General features: G+C 33.6%; 1 protein-coding gene across 14 annotated transcripts in view; it reads left to right on the top strand.

Moving 5' to 3' along the window:
* The window catches only part of CDC42BPA (CDC42 binding protein kinase alpha), a 322,438-nt gene that overhangs the window by 292,006 nt on the left and 12,035 nt on the right, over positions 1-18,397 (top strand). For 9 of the 14 annotated variants that reach the window (XM_007167184.2, XM_007167178.2, XM_007167177.2 and 6 more), the window contains 9 exons: positions 456-537; positions 2,698-2,914; positions 3,796-3,858; positions 4,768-5,361; positions 7,068-7,165; positions 9,601-9,685; positions 12,260-12,383; positions 13,060-13,177; positions 17,795-17,980. In XM_007167184.2, the coding sequence (XP_007167246.2) occupies positions 456-537; positions 2,698-2,914; positions 3,796-3,858; positions 4,768-5,361; positions 7,068-7,165; positions 9,601-9,685; positions 12,260-12,383; positions 13,060-13,177; positions 17,795-17,980 (1,567 nt within the window). The remainder of the gene's footprint in view (positions 1-455; positions 538-2,697; positions 2,915-3,795; positions 3,859-4,767; positions 5,362-7,067; positions 7,166-9,600; positions 9,686-12,259; positions 12,384-13,059; positions 13,178-17,794; positions 17,981-18,397) is intronic. The other 5 variants (XM_007167189.2, XM_057542574.1, XM_007167186.2 and 2 more) reach the window with 1 other exon arrangement.

The following is an 18,397-nucleotide window of genomic DNA, read 5'->3' as shown; positions in this document are numbered from 1 at the left end:
TAACCAAATTAAGGAAGTCACAAGGAATAAATTATTGTGGAGGAAATCTGTTTTAGGTGTTGAAGGAACAGTAAAATGTCAGATGAGCTGTGTTGAAGGCACTTGAGATGTATTATGAGAGGAAAGAGGGTGCAGTCTGCTGGAGATGCTGCAGACCTACCAGGGTTCGAATCCATATGTACTTACTGGCCTTTTGACTCTGAGTAAGCCAGAAATGATTTCTAACTCTTGTATAATGTGGCACTGTTAAATTACACTTGATAAATTACTTTTGGCACTATCAATTACAAAGGGAGAAAATTCAAAAATTTTAAAAATTTAATTTGGATATTTTGTGCAATTAAATTTTAAGGATTGCTTCATATGTGTTATTTGGATACACGCCTAAAACCACACACACATACCCACATACACTGACTTGTACTGTTTCCATTGACTTTTAACTTTTCCTTCAGGGATGAAGAATTTTCTGTGAGTTCAGTCTTGGCTTCTGATGTTATTCATGCAAGTCGAAAAGACATACCCTGTATATTTAGAGTAAGTATGTGTGCTGTAATTTGATCACTGAATTATTCGCTTTTCATGAGTATACGTTTTGCCTTTCTATATAGATCACAAACTTATTTGGAATAGAACCAAATCTTATAGACAATTTGTGCTAAGTAAATATTTAATTAGTAAAAGACCAATAGAAAGCATGAATAGGGCTTCCCTGGTGGCGCAGCAGTTAAGAATCCTCCTGCCAATGCAGGGGACACAGGTTCGAGCCCTGGTCCAGGAAGATCCTACATGCCACGTAGCAACATAGCCTGTGTGCCACAACTACTGAGCCTGCACTCTAGAGCCCGTGAGCCACAACTACTGAGCCCATGTGCCACAACTACTGAAGTCGGCGCGCCTAGAGCCTGTGCTCCACAACAAGAGAAGCCACCGCAATGAGAAGCCTGTGCACCGCAATGAAGCGTAACCCCAGCTCACTGCAACTAGAGAAAGCCTGCGCGCAGCAATGAAGACCCAACACAGCCAAAAATAAAATAAATTTTAAAAAAAAGAAAGAAAGCATGAATATATGGCTTCTAAAATAGATTTCCTCTTGGATAATATTTTTGAGTCACAATTCAATTTTCAGATAAGCACTACAACATGAAAAAATGAATAAGCATGAGATTTCTCAATTTTTTAAAAAATAGAAGTTTCTTTAAGATCTCATTTAAAAAGTTAGTATGTTTCAGTTCTATTGCTTTGTAATAACCACTCCAAAACTTAGTGGCTTAAGCCAACAGTGATTTATTTTTCACCATTCTGTGGGTCAGTTCTTCAGGTATACAGTTCTGGTGTCAACTGGGGTCTCTCATGTGACTGCATTCAGCTCATTTGGAGCAGGAATATCCAAAATGACCTTACTCTCACATCTGGGGCCTTGGTGCTGGCTGTTCGCCTTGGTACTTGGCTGTTCACTGGGCCACCTCAGTTCTCTGTATGAACTCTCTCCACGTGGTCTCTAATCATCCACTAGTCTGGCTGAGCATTCCGTGACCGACTTCCAAGAGAGCAGAGGAAGCTGCCAGGCCTTTTAAGGACTAGGCTCAAAACAGGCATAATAACCCCTCTCCATTCTGTTGGCCAAAGCAAGTCATGAGGTCAGCCCGGACTTGAGAGAAGGGGAAATAGACTGCATTTCTTGATAAGAAGAGTGGGATTCCATAGAAGAATTGTTGGTAGCCATCTTTGGAGGCTGTCTAATACAGGGCCATCTCCAATTGGTGAATTAAGGTAATAGAGGTTAATAAAAAGAACTGTTGCCTTAATGGTATGCCTATATGCTTTGTATTTGTCTATGAATCTTGTATATGAGGAAGGTCAGACAAAGACCATACTTATTCAGTTACTAGACCAACAGCTATTCTCTCACCAGTACCAAGGGAGCCTACAGAGGCCCACTTATCTTAACTGATTCTAATTGTGGGATTTTATTGTCACTGCTGCTTAAATTACTTTTAATAAAGGATCCATATATACATAATTTAATTCTGTTCTGATTATAGTGTCATTGTATAATTATAAACCTTCATTTAAATACTAGCTCAAGTGATCTGGTCTTCCCTGAGATGAGTTATTGTTATGAAGTAACAGAGAATCTTAAGTACTTCTGAGTATTTTTGACTTTTTTAAAACAAGTTGAAAATCAGTATAGTGTAGTGCTTACAAGCGTGGACACAGGATTCCAGTCTAGTTGTGTGTCCTTGGAGAAATTAATTTCTCTGCATCACAGTTTTTTTCATATATAAAATCAGAATATAATAACAATACCTACCTTGTAAAGATGTTGATAGAGTTAAATGAGTTAATACTTACAAAGTGCTTTGATCAGTGCCCAGTGCCCAGTAATTACTCAATAAATGTCAGTTGCTGTTGTTATATGACTGTGTGTAATGGATTTTTTAGTGATAATATTCTGGCACTTTGCAGCAAAGAAAATACAAATGACACTAACATTTAGAACGGTATCTACTACCTTTGTCATGAATTCTAATGCTAAAACTATTCTTCTGATTAGGAATAGCTAAACTCTGTTAAAGGTATCACTTAATGAATGCTCATTTTGTTGGCTAGTGCTAAGCAAACTAGCATCCGTATAAAACTGGCTTAAAAGGTATCTGTTTGCTGATATCATGAATTTTGATTAAATTGTTCTAGGTCACAGCTTCCCAGCTCTCAGCGTCTAATAACAAATGTTCAATCCTGATGCTAGCAGATAGTGAGAATGAGAAGAGTAAATGGGTGGGAGTGCTGAGTGAATTGCACAAGATTTTGAAGAAAAACAAATTCAGAGACCGCTCAGTGTATGTTCCCAAAGAGGCTTATGACAGCACTCTTCCCCTCATTAAAACGACCCAGGCAGCTGCAATCATAGGTATGAATTCATAACATTTATCTTGTTATAATTGTTTACTAATATACCTTGTCAGCAGGGACTGGTTTTCATCTAGGAATCCCGGTGTCTAACATGGTATTTGTTATATCACAGATGTTCGGTAAATGTTTATTGAATAAATGAGACCATATTAGAACTTTATTTTTCAGTAAACAAGAATAAATATACTTTTCAAATGTGTTTTCTTCTGAAAAAGCAACAATGCTAAAGATTAACCTATTAACGAATCGATTTTCCGCTTGTGTGACTTAGGAAAAGTTGTTTAAAACATAAGCTGTTTCATAAAGCATAAGTTTCCTATGTAAAATGTAGGTACTAATTACCTTGCAGAGGTTACTGTGAAGTTTAAATAAGATGGAATGTGTAACACACAGTGCTCCATATATAATATGCCCTCAAAAATGGCAGCTTTTCTGTCTGGAGGTTTCAATTTTCACCATATTCTTACATACACTGCCCACTCTTTTGTTACTTTCTAGTAAATAATGAAAAGCTTGATGAGTAGGGTTCAAATGCCTTTCACAATTTTTCCCTCCCCAAACAAGAAATGGAACTGGACACAGGGTGCTAACAAACTAGGGGTTTTTTTCTTTCACCTTTTATTGAATAAACATTTATATCTTTTTATAAGCATTGATATAAATTATTTTCTGATTGTTCTATTAAAAAAAGACACAAGGTAATATTTACCACAGTAATCTGAAAGGAAATTTAATAGTGCAAATTGTTATTGCTATTTTTTAATTACTTATTTTATATATTTGGTTTTTTGTACCAAATTTCTTTTGTTATCTGTTTTATTCTATGAATTTACATAGTTTCTACCTAATAAAAATACTTCATATTTATGTCTCATATAGATCATGAAAGAATAGCTTTGGGGAATGAAGAAGGGTTATTTGTTGTGCATGTCACCAAAGATGGTAAGAGAAAATTATTTTGGAGAAAATATTATTGATAGAGTATTCTAACCTACAGTTTCTGAATTCTAAAAAGAGCAGGATTTGCTCTTGTTTATTCTATAATTGAAATTTTCCAGGCCTAATTGGATACGTTTATAAGTCAAAAGATAATTTTTTAATTTTTATAATCCATCTGAGTTCTAAAACTTCCATGTGTATTATCTTTCTTGTGTCATTTTATTTACAGTTCTGCTGTATGAACTCAGATTGCATTTCTAAAGATGGTACCTGAAAGAAAAATGCAACTTGATTTTTTTCATAGTTCTAACAGTACTAGACGCGGTAACAGTCATTAAAATGTGTTTGTTGTTGGGGTCTTTTATCCCACAGTTTAACACAACAGATTTCTTTTTAGGGAGAGATTAAATACTGGGTGAAATAAAAAGGAACCCATTTAACTTAGCATTCTTGAATACAGTGTTCTAAGTTCTGTCTTTATATCAAGTTAGATCATGGGAAAACAATGCATTTAAACTTCATTAATTTGTTACCCAAAGAAATACCTTTAGTGAAACATGAGTTACTCAGTTTTTAAAAATAGTAACCCCATGGTAAACTTCCCTAGGATTTGGTGAGAGTAAAGAGGTTTTTCTTAAAGATCTGGCATGCTTTATCACATAGGAACTCTTTGCCATGGCTGCCAGAAATCTCAGTGCTAAATTTAATACCTTACTATAGATAGGTTAAATTATCTTATAATGGGTGTAATTATCTTCACCTTTCTCCATATGATTTCTGATCTCTCATTTTTTCTGTGTGTGTATCTATGTCTTTATTATAAGTTGACATATTCTTTTGAGTATAATTGGGATATAATTAATAGGTAAACAAAACATTTTGCAGTTGATTTATTATTGTTTCTTTGCATAGAAATTATTAGAGTTGGTGACAATAAGAAGATTCATCAGATTGAACTCATTCCAAATGATCAACTTGTTGCTGTGATCTCAGGACGAAATCGTCATGTACGACTTTTTCCTATGTCAGCTTTGGATGGGCGAGAGACTGATTTTTATAAATTGGCAGAAACTAAAGGGTGTCAAACCATAACTTCTGGAAAAGTACGTCATGGAGCTCTTACATGCCTGTGTGTGGCTATGAAAAGGCAGGTCCTCTGTTATGAACTATTTCAGAGCAAGACCCGTCACAGAAAATTTAAGGAAATTCAAGTCCCATATAATGTCCAGTGGATGGCAATCTTCAGTGAACAACTCTGTGTGGGATTCCAGTCTGGATTTCTAAGATACCCCCTGAATGGAGAAGGAAGTCCATACAGTATGCTCCATTCAAATGACCATACACTCTCATTTATTGCACATCAACCAATGGATGCCATCTGTGCAGTTGAAATCTCCAGTAAAGAATATCTGCTGTGTTTTAACAGCATTGGGATATATACTGACTGTCAGGGCCGAAGATCTAGACAACAGGAATTGATGTGGCCAGCAAATCCTTCCTCTTGTTGTAAGATTCTCTTACTTTTCGCTGTCTTATCTTGCTGTTTCTTTCTTTTTCCTGCTACTTCATCTCCTTTATGTATTCATTGTTAATAACAGGTTGTTTTTTAAGTCATCTTTGAGGTTTTTCCTAAGCATCAAGTATGTTTTATGTAAAGTAACTAACCATATGTAGTTAAGACCTAGGCCAACAGGGTCAACATTAACAGGAACATAATTAAAGCTAATCTTCCTATGCAATATTTTACTTAGATAGATTTTTAACACATATTATTGTATTTTGAAATAACCCTAAGGAGGTATCTTCATGGTCCCCCCAAATATAGTGCTTGTGAGCACTAATAGCTCATAGGACTTATTCTAGAGAAGTGGTTACCTAGTGAATTATTTAATCAGTTATGTGAAGGTATAATGTAGCATTTGAAAAGTGTTATTCACTTTTACATTTTTATCTAGGTAGGTAGATACTTTCAAGAAACATTAAGATATTGATAAATTATTGAATACTTATTATGTGTCATTTTACTGTAAGAGATATAACATTGAGCAAAATAGACAGCCTTATCCTCACAGAGCATGAATGCAGTAGAATGGATTCCTGACAAAACAAGTTCCAGTAGAATATAAGTGCTCTGATAGCAGAAGTACAGAGTTCCGTAGAGGCATGTAGGAGGAATATCTAATCCAACACATTTTGTTTTTAGTGGAAGATACTTTGAGCATGTTTAAATGCCGAAGGGAAATAGTCACTAGGGAGCCAGGGAAAGGTTGATGACTATATGATAAATACAGGAAATAGAGTAAGATCCCCAAGAGGCCAAAAAGGATGGAAGTCAGAATATAGGGGAAAGGATTTGGAACAGGAGGAGTAAAACCTCTTCCACTGCAACAAGATAGGAGGAATGGTGGGTATGAGTATAGTCAAGTTTAAAAGTTCAATATAAGAAAGTTTAGGAGAGCCATATATACTTATTACAGAAAAATTAGAAAATCTAGATAAAAAGAACAAAAGAAAAATACTTCTACCTACCCAGACTTAACTATTCTTGATGTTTTGTTTCTTCTGAAATTTATACTCTTATCTATGACATCATATTTAGAATGAATACTAGTCAGAAAATAATTCAAAGTATTATGTGAATTGTACAGTGTTAATTGGAATTAGAATAAGAATTAGAATATCTGGCTTTTATGAATAGCTCTGCCAAAAATTTAATTCATGACCTTAGCTTAGGTAAATCATTTAATCTTTCTTTGCTTGTGTCACCATTTATTGATGTTCATTCTTCCAGTAAGTATATATTGAGCATCTTCTGTGCCAGATGCTTTATCATACTTTCATAAATGTGACCATAACTCTTACCTGAAGACTTCTCTACTTCGTAAGTTGTTTCACTGTCAAGAGCTTAACTACTTTAGGAATCAGTTATTTAAAGTGTCATGAAATTCCTTTATAGAACTAGTATGGGGTAAGGGAATAATATACCCTTGGTGTTAACAGGCTCCTTCTGTGTTATAATGGCCTTAAAACCTCTTCATTTATGATTTACGGGTTTTTTAACTTCAAAAATGTATTGATGTGGCTACCATATGCTAACAATAGGATTTTGGTGGGATTCCACTCTACAGTTCTTCAGCATAGATCTTTCAAAATGTTTTGGGTTTAGCAGTTAAAAGTAACCAGCCAGCTGTTCTCTCCTTCCCATCTCCCAGGTTACAATGCACCGTATCTCTCAGTGTATAGTGAAAATGCAGTTGATATCTTTGATGTGAACTCCATGGAATGGATTCAGACTCTCCCACTCAAAAAGGTAATTTAACATTAAAAAATGGGCTAAGTGAACAAATGATTATAAGTGAAACACTAATATGACTATTTAGCTGTTTTTCACTAGTTTAGCATTTTCTGTCACATGTAATAACATAATTGGTAATCTGGGACTTAGCTAAGAGTAGAAAAAAAAGAAAACTCAAGCTGGTTAATTTTACAGGTAGCTCAGCACCATATTATTTTTATTACATTTTGTTTCACTATATAACATATGATTATTATAATAATGAACAACTAGAATATATTCTCCAACTTGAAAGGTCAGTGTTATCTTCCACTTTAGTTTAAGGAGCTCTGAAGGAGTATATTATTTGTAATTTTACTGTTTTTCACATAATGGTATGCAATTTTAATCCTGTGAGGACAAATTTCGTGGGCTAGAAAAGTGATTAAAATTAGAACCAATGCTCTGTATAAGCATCTCATGATTAAAAAATAAGGGTTTCACACATTCCTAATAAAATATAATATTTTCCTTTAACATTTCCCTATGATATATAAAGAGAATTTTTACCATTAATAGAATGGCTGTTTTGCAGAAATGAAGAATAATAGTTTCATGTAAGTATATGCAGCGTGTGTCATTAGTTGCAGGGCAGGGTTTAGAGGAACAGGTAAAAGAAAGTAACCAAGATCTTATTTCAAAATCTGACCCAATTTTAAACCATAACAGCAGTGGGAAAAGCTCTTGTAAATACTGCCAAATTTTATAAAACAACTAAATATGGTCCTCGAGTTTATAAATTCGGGCTGGTTACAATTAGTTTTCCCTTTTATGTTTATCATGTGAATTTTGAAGTATATATAAAAGAATATATGATCTTTATGAAGCATAATAATAAACTGATCACTTATGAACTCACCTCCTAACTTAAGAGCCAGAACATTACCAGTTTTACTGAATCTACTTGTGTATTTTTCCCTTATCCTGATTATTGTGTTTATCATTCCCTTGCTTTTCTTAAAATACAGAATTTTTTGTATATTTAAATATTTCTAAACAATATATTGTTCAGTTTTGCTTGTGTTTGAGATAATAAAATTTTATGTTGTATATCATCTTTTGCCTTGCTATCTTCATGTATTTACTGTTTCTAAGATTCATCCATGTTACATGTACTATATATATATGTACACACACATATATATATTTCATTGCTTTTCACTACTGTAAAATATTCTGTTGGGTGAATAGATCACAATTTATTTGTCTGATTAGCAGACATGTGAATTATTTCCCAGCTTTCTGCTATTATGAACGTTGCTATAGAAGTCATATATGTCTTCAGGTGCATATGTGCAGGAGTTTCTTTTAAGTCATATGGCTAGGAACGAAATTGATGGGACATGGAGAATGCATGTGTTCAACTTTACAAGATAGTGTCAAATTATTTTCCAACGTAATTGTACCAGTTGACACTCCCATCATCAGTATATAAGAGTTCTTAATGACCCATGCCGTTGTCAGAATTCATAATTTTATAACCATTTATTTATGGTTATAAAGTGATATCTCATTGAAGTGTTCACTTGCATGTCCCCAATTAACAGTGTTGCTGATAATCTTTCGTATGTTTATTCATCATTCATATTTCCTCTTCTGTGAAATACCTGGTCATGTTTTTTGCTCATTTTCCTGTTTGGTTGGTCATCTTTTGATTTATTGAAATTATTCATATATTGTAGATACTGCTTTAGTGATGGGTGTGGTGAATCTTTTCCCTGTTTGTGACCTGTTAATTTTTATAGTGTATTTTGTGAACATTTGTTGTTATTGCTTGAAAATTCATTGTTATAAATTGTAATGTAATATCATTCTTATCCTTTTTACGTTTATCTTTCTTTTCTTAAGAAGCTCTTTCCTACCTCAAGGTCATAAAGATAGGATCTTTATTTTCTTTCAAAAGTTTGAAAGTTTTGCCTACTGTGTTTATGTCTCGAATTGATTTTTTGTGTATGGTGTGAAGTAGGGATTCGGTTTCATTTGTTCCATATAGATACCCAGTTGCTCCATCACCATTTATTGACACTCTCTCCTTTCCCCAGTGATGTACAATTTCATCTCTGTCATGTGTGTACATTTAGTTCAAATAAGATTCATAAGGTATCTGTATGAATATCTTAGTATCATTGTCTCATACTAATGGCTTTAAAAAGTCAAATTTAAGGTTTAAATGTATTTCTGCTTTTCTTTTTTTGCCCAGAATATTCTTCCTTTAAAATGTTATCATTATAACTGTGTTTGTTCAAGTTAGATAACTTTATACCTTTCTAGTCAGAATTGTTGATTTCCTTCCTGAAGAGGAAGGATAAATTAAAGGTCTTAATAGTGTGTGCTTTATAAATATCTCAAAAGTTTTATGATTTAATTTTTGAATTTTGTTGAAATACTAATTTTATTTTTTATTATTTTAGGTTCGACCCTTAAACAGTGAAGGATCATTAAATCTTTTAGGGTTGGAGACGATTAGATTAATATATTTCAAAAATAAGATGGCAGGTAAGAAAATACACATTAGTAGGAGAGCTTCATAGAAGTATTCTCGCTAATCTGACTGCTGAAGATAATAAGTGGCTCTGCCACTTAAACTCAGGTGTATCTTACTCCAAAGTCTGTGAAGTTGACCACTATCAACTTCAATACAACTTCAATACATACTATCAATATATTGAGATAAACTACTAGACAAAAAGTCGTTCTGTTCAGGCTCACATAGGCAAAATATTTTGTATAGGCAAAATATTTGATTCTGACCTACCTTGTTATTTTTCTGTGGAGTACTGAGGTAAATAGAAAAAGTATAACTGAATATATCTTCTGTACTTTTTAATACTGTAGAACCTAGCCAAAATTTGTAGCACTAAAATTATGAAAACTCATCCAGAGTTCCGTTTTGGGACTATTGGAATACATCTTCTGCCAATGCATAGGGCTTAGAACTTTTGAAGTGCTAATGACAACATGGGCAACAGAAGCAGGGACAAGAGGAAAGTCACCAGAGGGCCCAGAGTCAGGAGAGGGAATGGGAACCTGGGTGCTATGGACAGGACAAGGGCAGCATCCAAAGTAGTGAAGTGAGTCCTGGCCAGGGAGACTGCACACATCTAATTAGGTTGATTGCCAGAGAGTGCCTCTGAACAGTTAAAATCTCACTTTTAACAGATATTATTATAATGATATAAGTTATTCTCATGTCTTAGCAACAAATTTCTCCGTAACAGAGGTATTCATAAATTTATGATCTTTTCTGGTGGATCTAGTTAATGAAGATGTAATTATGGTACATTATGTATTTAGAATAATAATTTGACTTAAATGTAAGTAAAAACATTGGCATTAAGAAAACACATTAAAATGTTTATAATAGTTATCTCTGGGTAGTGGGATTATTATATTCCTTAATGCTTTTCTTTTTTCCCCCATATTCTTCCAATAAATTTGTATAGTCTATCAAAAAAAAAATACCGTCAAAAGTTTGTCATTTTTGTTTTGTTTGTTTTTAAGTACTAAGATACACACAAATTTCTTGGCTTCAGATTTGATGCTCTGGTATATCCTCTTGGCACTGGAGGCTTCTTGGTATACAGACTGGTGACTGTAGGAAAAGTCCTATGCTAAGAGGATATTGCAGTATGACTTGAGAAAGGATATTCAGGTATTAGACAACATTAAATCCACCCTCTTCTCACTGTATGTAACGATTGTAGAATGTGTCCATAACCCAATTTGTCTCTATAGGATAAAACCTATTCCAACTCATCTTTTTTTATGCTCTCATCTTTCTACTCTAGGCTAGGAGTAAAGGTGGAGCTTGGAGAAGGAAGACCTGACAAAATTTCAACATAGTTGTCTTATCCTTTGAAAAGGAAAGGAAATCCTATTTCCTGTCTTATCCTTTGAAAAGGAAAGGAAATTCTATTTCTCTGTCTTGTCTGTTTCTCTTTCATCTCTCAGGAGCCCAAAGTGCTCTTGCAGTCCGCTGGCTGTCCAAAATCTCCCGTTGCCACTGCAACTCACCAAGATCTGCTTCACCCTCATAATTCTCAAATTCCAACTCTCAAATTCTCGTCTACTTTTAAAATTTTATCCTTTTAACATTTGCTGTTAGGAAAGCAATCTGATAAAGCTATTATTATGATACAAGGAGAATGTTGCTTTTTTTTTTTTTACTAATCATCTTGCTTTGGCTTGCCTTACAGGCTCCTTTGGCTTCTTCCTACTACATTTTTCTCACTTTAACTTTTTGGGTGTTATAAACTTCTAAAGATTGGCTTTTCTCTTTTTCCTTACCTTATTTAGAGAATGGAATTCATCATGTTGTATGGATACAGTTGTCTGTTTTAGAGGATGTTTACCATATCCCAGCATGTTTTGGGAGCCCATGGCTAAGAGTTTTGTTTACTTCTAGGTATTAAAATTGAGATAGGTGGGCATTAGGTGACTAGGTGTACATAATTAAGTATCCCCTGAAGATTAGAAGAGTAGAAATAGCAATAAGATTCTTACTTTTAGTAAAGGAAGCCAGAGTAAACACAATTCCTTTCCTGTACTCCACATCTTGCAAATTGGATCTACAAAGGACATGTTTTAATATATAAAAAAATTTTAACTTATCATTTTCATGGATAATTTACCATTTATGCCTGATTACTGTGCAGGTCAACAATAAGAGCTTTTTAACACCCTAAGCCATTGAAACCAATACTGGGAAGGAGGGAGAAGATGGTGTAGAGATATTGGGGGTGGGGTGGCCAAAGTGATAGGACACCAAAGCAACTACATTTTCCTTTTTTTCTTCTAGTAAAATTGTACCATTTTATGTTTATAATCAAATAAAAGTGAAAATATACTCTGTAAGCTATATTTAATTTCAGCATATATTTGTTTACATATATTTCGTTGAAAATTATTACTTATTTACTATGATTTATCAACACAACTTTAAAAAATCAGAATTGCATATACTTGTATAATTGATTGATGTTTGTACTGTCTTGGAGATTAATGGATGAAAAGCATCTTAGCACTTTAAAGAACATCATTGTTCTTTGTTTTTTTGTTTTTTTTTAACAGAAGGGGATGAACTGGTAGTTCCTGAAACATCAGATAATAGTCGGAAACAAATGGTTAGAAATATTAACAATAAGAGGCGTTATTCCTTCAGAGTTCCAGAAGAGGAAAGGATGCAACAAAGGAGGTAGATATTTAATTCATACTCATCTAAAGATGCCTATAGCATCAGAAGGACTATTTGGTAATAATACTGTATTTGATTTGGAAGGAAAATTTGATCTCTGAAAGTCTGTCATCATCATCTATGGTGTTAAAAACTGCAATAATGAATGTATTTCTCAGTGTAATTTTAACTAATACTTTCCAAATTGTGAGTGTGTACTAGATTAAAGTACCATATTTTGATTCATTTCTCTATGTATATGGAATAGTTACAATTTTTAGAATGTGGGCTTTTATAAACATAGAACATACCTGTGCAGGTTAACTATTCTCATGACCAAACAGAAATAGGCTTGTAGTATTTCCAGTTACATATAAAAACATTTCTAATATATTAGCAATTATTTAAGAAGATGTACATAAAATGTTCAGAATTATCTGTAAAATAGAGTAGAGCTTCTTTGATATTTAAACACTAAAATAACCCTCTCTGTTTTCCCACCAAAAATCATAAGATCTTTTTTAAAATTTAAAACAAAATCTTCTAAGTAAATGTTTAACTTAGTATATTCTATTATTTTAATTCTATCCTTATTAACATGATTTCACAGTTTATTTTTATGAAACTTAATTTTTCTCTAAAATTGTCTAGATTGGTCTTGGAATAAAAGCGTTTAAACAGGTGTTTTCTCTTGCAGGGAGATGCTGCGAGATCCAGAAATGAGAAATAAATTAATTTCCAACCCAACTAATTTTAACCACATAGCACACATGGGTCCGGGAGATGGAATACAGATTCTAAAAGACCTGCCCATGGTAAGAGAAATGAAGAGTGAATGTGAATATAAATGGGGTTAAGACTAAGTTGGAGGGGGGAGGGGGTGGATACATATGAATGTGTGTGTGCACTTAAATACATATAAGACTTAAAAAGACATATTAGTATAATGAGGAAATGTTTATCTCAGTATATCACAATATATGTAAGATGCATAATGACATAGCTGATGAGAAAAACATAAAATATAGATGTGTATCAAAAACCAAACATACCAAGTTCTTATTTAGTTGAATACCCTATATACTTCTCCCACACCTAGATTTACTATTGTTGGAGAAATAAACCACCAGATTTGGAGACATTCTATACCAAGATTCAGAACTTTGTTACCTAATTACTAAAATTTCACTAAGTTTTAGCAATTCAACACAGATATTTGCCCCCCAAAGAACATTAGCTTGATCATTAACGGTCACACCTCTCATCTGATTATGAAATAAATCTTTTTCCTCTGCCCATTACAGACGTGTTGCCTAGTCAGTCTTGTATTTTTAAAAAAGTACAACATAGGAAAACTGTTGTGTGGTTTGTTTTTTTTTTAACAACATGAAGATTGGATTCTTGGACCTAATATATTGAGATTAAGAACATTAGTGGAATTAGCTAATTATCCAAGCTCTGTAACATTTCAGTATCATGGTACTCTCAACAAACTATTGAAACTTTAACATGACTCTTTTGATAGGTGGTGATAGCATCTAGATTTTGCACAGAATTTTAGGCATGATTTAAATGCTATGACAGTTTGGGAGGTGATATGTAAATCTCGACCTAAAGCTCTTTCTGAGGCAGTCTGTGTTAATTACCCACATTACTTAACTCTACTGTGATAGAAGATATACACATGTATCACTGACAGAAAAAATAATAGGTAATACAGTTTGTACAGTCAAGTTTTTTTAATAAAAATGTTAAGCTCTTAAAGGTAGTTTTTGCATTTCTTTCATAGGAGGAACCAAAAAAATCTGCACTAATTTGAGCCTGAGTTCCGCATTATAAATATCTCAATTGACCAGTTGCCCTGTTTAGGAATGGATGTGATGTTCTTACTGTCATTGTTTTTTCATCATTATCAAGATATTATTATACGATTATAGTACCATTACTTCCTTTCAAATCATTCAGAATAGTCAGTTAACCTTTTGAAATGGGGATTTTTATTAGCCGTGCTAGGTAGATATAAATAAAGTATGCAAAAAGATTACAGCCAATCTTGATATAGTAATTAAAACGAATTAAGAAATTTAAGGCTGAGCATAAATATTAAGCTGAAAATATTGAGAGTAAATAAAGACTGAGTTTACATAGTTAACTGTTACACTTATCTATCATATCTAAAAGCTATATACTACTTTTTCAGCTTTTGCCTGGGAATGAGAGTTCAGATTTTTCTCCATTCTTTTCCCGTTCTGAACATTTACTTAAGTCCTCAGTCTGGTTTTCCTTTATTCTCAGAAGTAAACGGAGCAGAGCCACGCAGTCCAAAAGCTTCTGTCATGTTTCCTTACAGAAGCTACAAGGTCAAGTACAAAGTACCGTAGGAGAGAGAATTTTTTAATGGTGATAAACAGTTGAAATGTGAATATATGTATAGCTTATATTTGATAGATCAATGTGAAAATTTTTGAAATTTAGTTAGTAAATAGTTTTTCAACATCTGCTATGTAGGTAGCATTATGGAGGGATAGAGGCATACAAATTTCAAATACATCCATATGTTGCAAAGCAACATATCAGCAAATACAAAATTATTTCAGTAGTGAACAAGGTTTTAATGGGTATTATGCTTTTAAAATTAAACTTTCTCTCACACTTGCTTCATTCTGGTGTACAAAAAAAGAACAGTACGGTTTCCCTCTCATATATTCCAATAACATAGCAAGAAGAATTATGGAAAATTTTTCTATAAATTCTGTTATATCCCACAGTATGTTCCTTAAGGAGAAATAGTTTCAGGATTTAATAAAATGTTCCTCTGCTTGACCAGGTGAAAAATCAGTTTGCTAATGTTCCAGAATTTTTTTCAGACCTTCATTCACAGTAAGACTTGGTCTTTCTACACCCTGAATAAGCACACTGAAGCAAAATGTGAAATTTCAAGCATTGTAAGAACTTTCATATCCCAGCATCCCTCCTTTTTCTCCCTTCACCCTCCCACCACATAAAGTAAACGAAATCTCTGTTTTGTCATTGTTGTTGTTCAGAATAAGGTCCATTCTTAATTACTGGGCAAAACAAGTTCAGATAGCATTTCCCAAAGATTCAACATCGATCTGACCCCATGACACGGGGCCTCCTGTGCTGGCTACTTATTCCCATTAGACCTCTTGATTTTTAGTATTAGTGTCACTGATTTTGTTAACCCATGACTGCCTTGCTGGTTCTTTTTGTAATTAACACAAGTGACTTTTTAACCTAGAGGTGCAATCCAGTTTTTAATGTTCCTTTTCATTCCTTTCATGTTTTCTTATCACATAAGCACTTTTGAATGCCCAAGACAAGAAGTTGGTGTAAATTTTTGAAACCTGTTCACCTGTACATGTAGTATTGTAGCAAAGATGTTATGTGTCTGAACTCCTGTTCTTTATTTTCACCTGGCTTTCTTCCTTTCACTAGCAAAGAACATAAAAGCTGGGGTTTTTCATAGGCATCCATTTAATCACTTAACAAATATTTTTTGATATACTGTCATGCCAGAACTGTACCTACCTTGGAGTAGACACTGGTAAACAACACAGTAATATGCATGTCTGAAAAGAAAATAATACACATGTCTGTACCTCTGTGTGTGTGTGTATATGTGTGTGTGTGTATACATGTATTAAAAAGCTTGTGATATTTTAATATGATCTCAGATTTTAGTATGTTCTTTCCACTGTAATTTTCTATATTTAATGAACTATTTCCAAAAATAAAGATGAATTTAATTCATCTAACGTTAACATGTATAAGAAGCACTTTCAAATACCAAAGCCATGATGTTGTCATTCGTGCAAAGAGCATGTACCCCAGAAATTTTTATGTTTAACTTACTCTAATCAGTATTGCCTTTCTCTGAAATACTTACAATCTTAGAGAGTTTATTGAATGTCTTTGGGAGCTTATTCTGTTTCCTTTGTACCAAAATGATGCTGAAAAGGGTTGTTTGCCTCATGAATGTGGAAAAGATAGTAAGGGTAAGGAGTCATTTTTTTCTTTTATCTCCTATATCAGATGTGATATAGGAAATCTTTCATATGTGTCGTAGTGAGCCAAGAGAATATAAGCAATTAATATAAAACAGCATATGTGTCTTACAAATACATACGGTAGTAGTTTCCTTGAATCCTTTTTGTCATTTACCTTTTTTCATAAGTGGATACTTGTAATAAAGAATAGATTTGTCTCTAGTTGAATGCAAGAGTAATATTTTACCTCTAAAAGATTTATTTTTTTTAGCACATAAAATTTCTCCTAGCCTTTTACCCATTCCTAAAATTGTTAACAAATAAAATTTCAAGCTCGGTGGCCTTTTAGACTTTTATGAAGTAATTTTACTTCTTAAAGTTACATTTATATCAATAGTTTTATCTTTTTGAAAAGAACCTTAGAAAGTACTGGTTTCACTCACATCTCTACCTTTCTTTTAAGCTTCCCTAATTTACCAGATTTTTTTTTTTTAACAAAGAAAGCTCATCTCAACTCATGAGAATATCAGTCAGCGTGTCTCTGGGAAGTCATTCAGCCTGTCTCTAATGAAGAGATGGTAGGATGTTTTCCTGAAACACAGTTGTTCTCAGAAGCTGAACTTTGAAAGTTCCCATTAGAGAAGGTGACTGGGTGCTGAGTGACAGTTCCCAAATGTTCACAAGTTATTTTAACATGAAAAACTAGAGCCCTTGTTTTCAAAAACTTTCTTCTGTGTCTTTAGTATTACATTATTTCATTTTTTAAAAATACACCTGAACATTGAAGAGAAGGTTGTTCTCTTGTTAAAAACAAACATGTTCTTTGGGTGTCTAAGTGGAGATAAGCTTGGGCTACTTAAAGGTAAACCAATAATTGGTATGTTCCACAGTTACTATTTCTGTTACGGGAAGATAAGATCAGTAAAAGCAAACACATGTCAAGTCTATAAATACCAGGAAATGGTTTTAGTTTCTAAAGGAACAGTTTCATAACGCTTTTGGTGAGAGGCTGGTTGTAGGTTCACTTGTTCTTTTCTATAATTATTTCTCGCTTTTTCTATCCCTAATGTTTTTGGTAGATTTTTGCCATGTTTTGATTCTATCACATAGGAAAATACTGAACTAAATTTTGAAAATCTACTTGTATCTCTGAAAGTCCAGTTTCTACTCAGCTTGATAGTAATAAGAGAGAATAAGTTTATGAGGCAAATGATTTTTTGCAAATCAGCTCTTTAGGTAACTGGCAAGAGGATTACAAAATTTAACTTTCTAAGGCCTAAAAGTATTTCATTATGGATTCAATTCTTGATGTGAGATACTTACTTCATTTTTTCTACATGCATGTTGTCTGAAATGTCACATATATCCAGTCAATCCATTTTCATTACCTCATTACCTTTTTCTTCTTTCTGTTGTTTTTGATAGCCGGGTTTCCCTTATCCATCCCCTCATCATCACTCCGGTCTGATCTCCTCTCCGATCAACTTTGAGCACATCTATCACATGACTGTTAATTCTGCTGAAAAATTTCTCTCTCCTGATTCCATAAACCCTGAATATTCCCCGTCTCTACGCTCTGTCCCCGGTACACCAAGCTTTATGACTCTGAGGGTATGAACAGCTGAGTTAGGTGTTAACTTGTACTAACCATGTGCGGATCTCTGCCTGGCTTCATAAGTAACACCGCCAAGGGGGTACATTCTGTGAACGTTTCCCTTTGGCCTGTTTCTCTGTTGCCAAACTTCTATTCTTCCTCTTCCTCCTCTTCTGTCTTGGAGTTCTACTTTTTTCTTCTTTTGAGGAAAAAGATGAGGATTTGGGAAGATTTCAGTTTTATTTCTAAAACCGTATTGGAGGTTTTTCTATGTCTAATAAAACATCATCCCGTCATGATATTTTTCATTACGGATACCATAAGAAATAGCCCCTGAGTAAGTCTTTATTCTATTAAAAACAAACAAAAAAGGGATCTAGAATTTCTGAATTCTGTATTGCTCGTTACCCTAAAACCAGTTCAGTTCAGAGAAA

The sequence above is a fragment of the Balaenoptera acutorostrata genome, chromosome 1 (assembly GCF_949987535.1).
Source record: "Balaenoptera acutorostrata chromosome 1, mBalAcu1.1, whole genome shotgun sequence".
NCBI classification, from domain to species: Eukaryota; Metazoa; Chordata; class Mammalia; order Artiodactyla; family Balaenopteridae; genus Balaenoptera; species Balaenoptera acutorostrata.
This window is presented reverse-complemented; position numbering and strand designations above follow the sequence as displayed.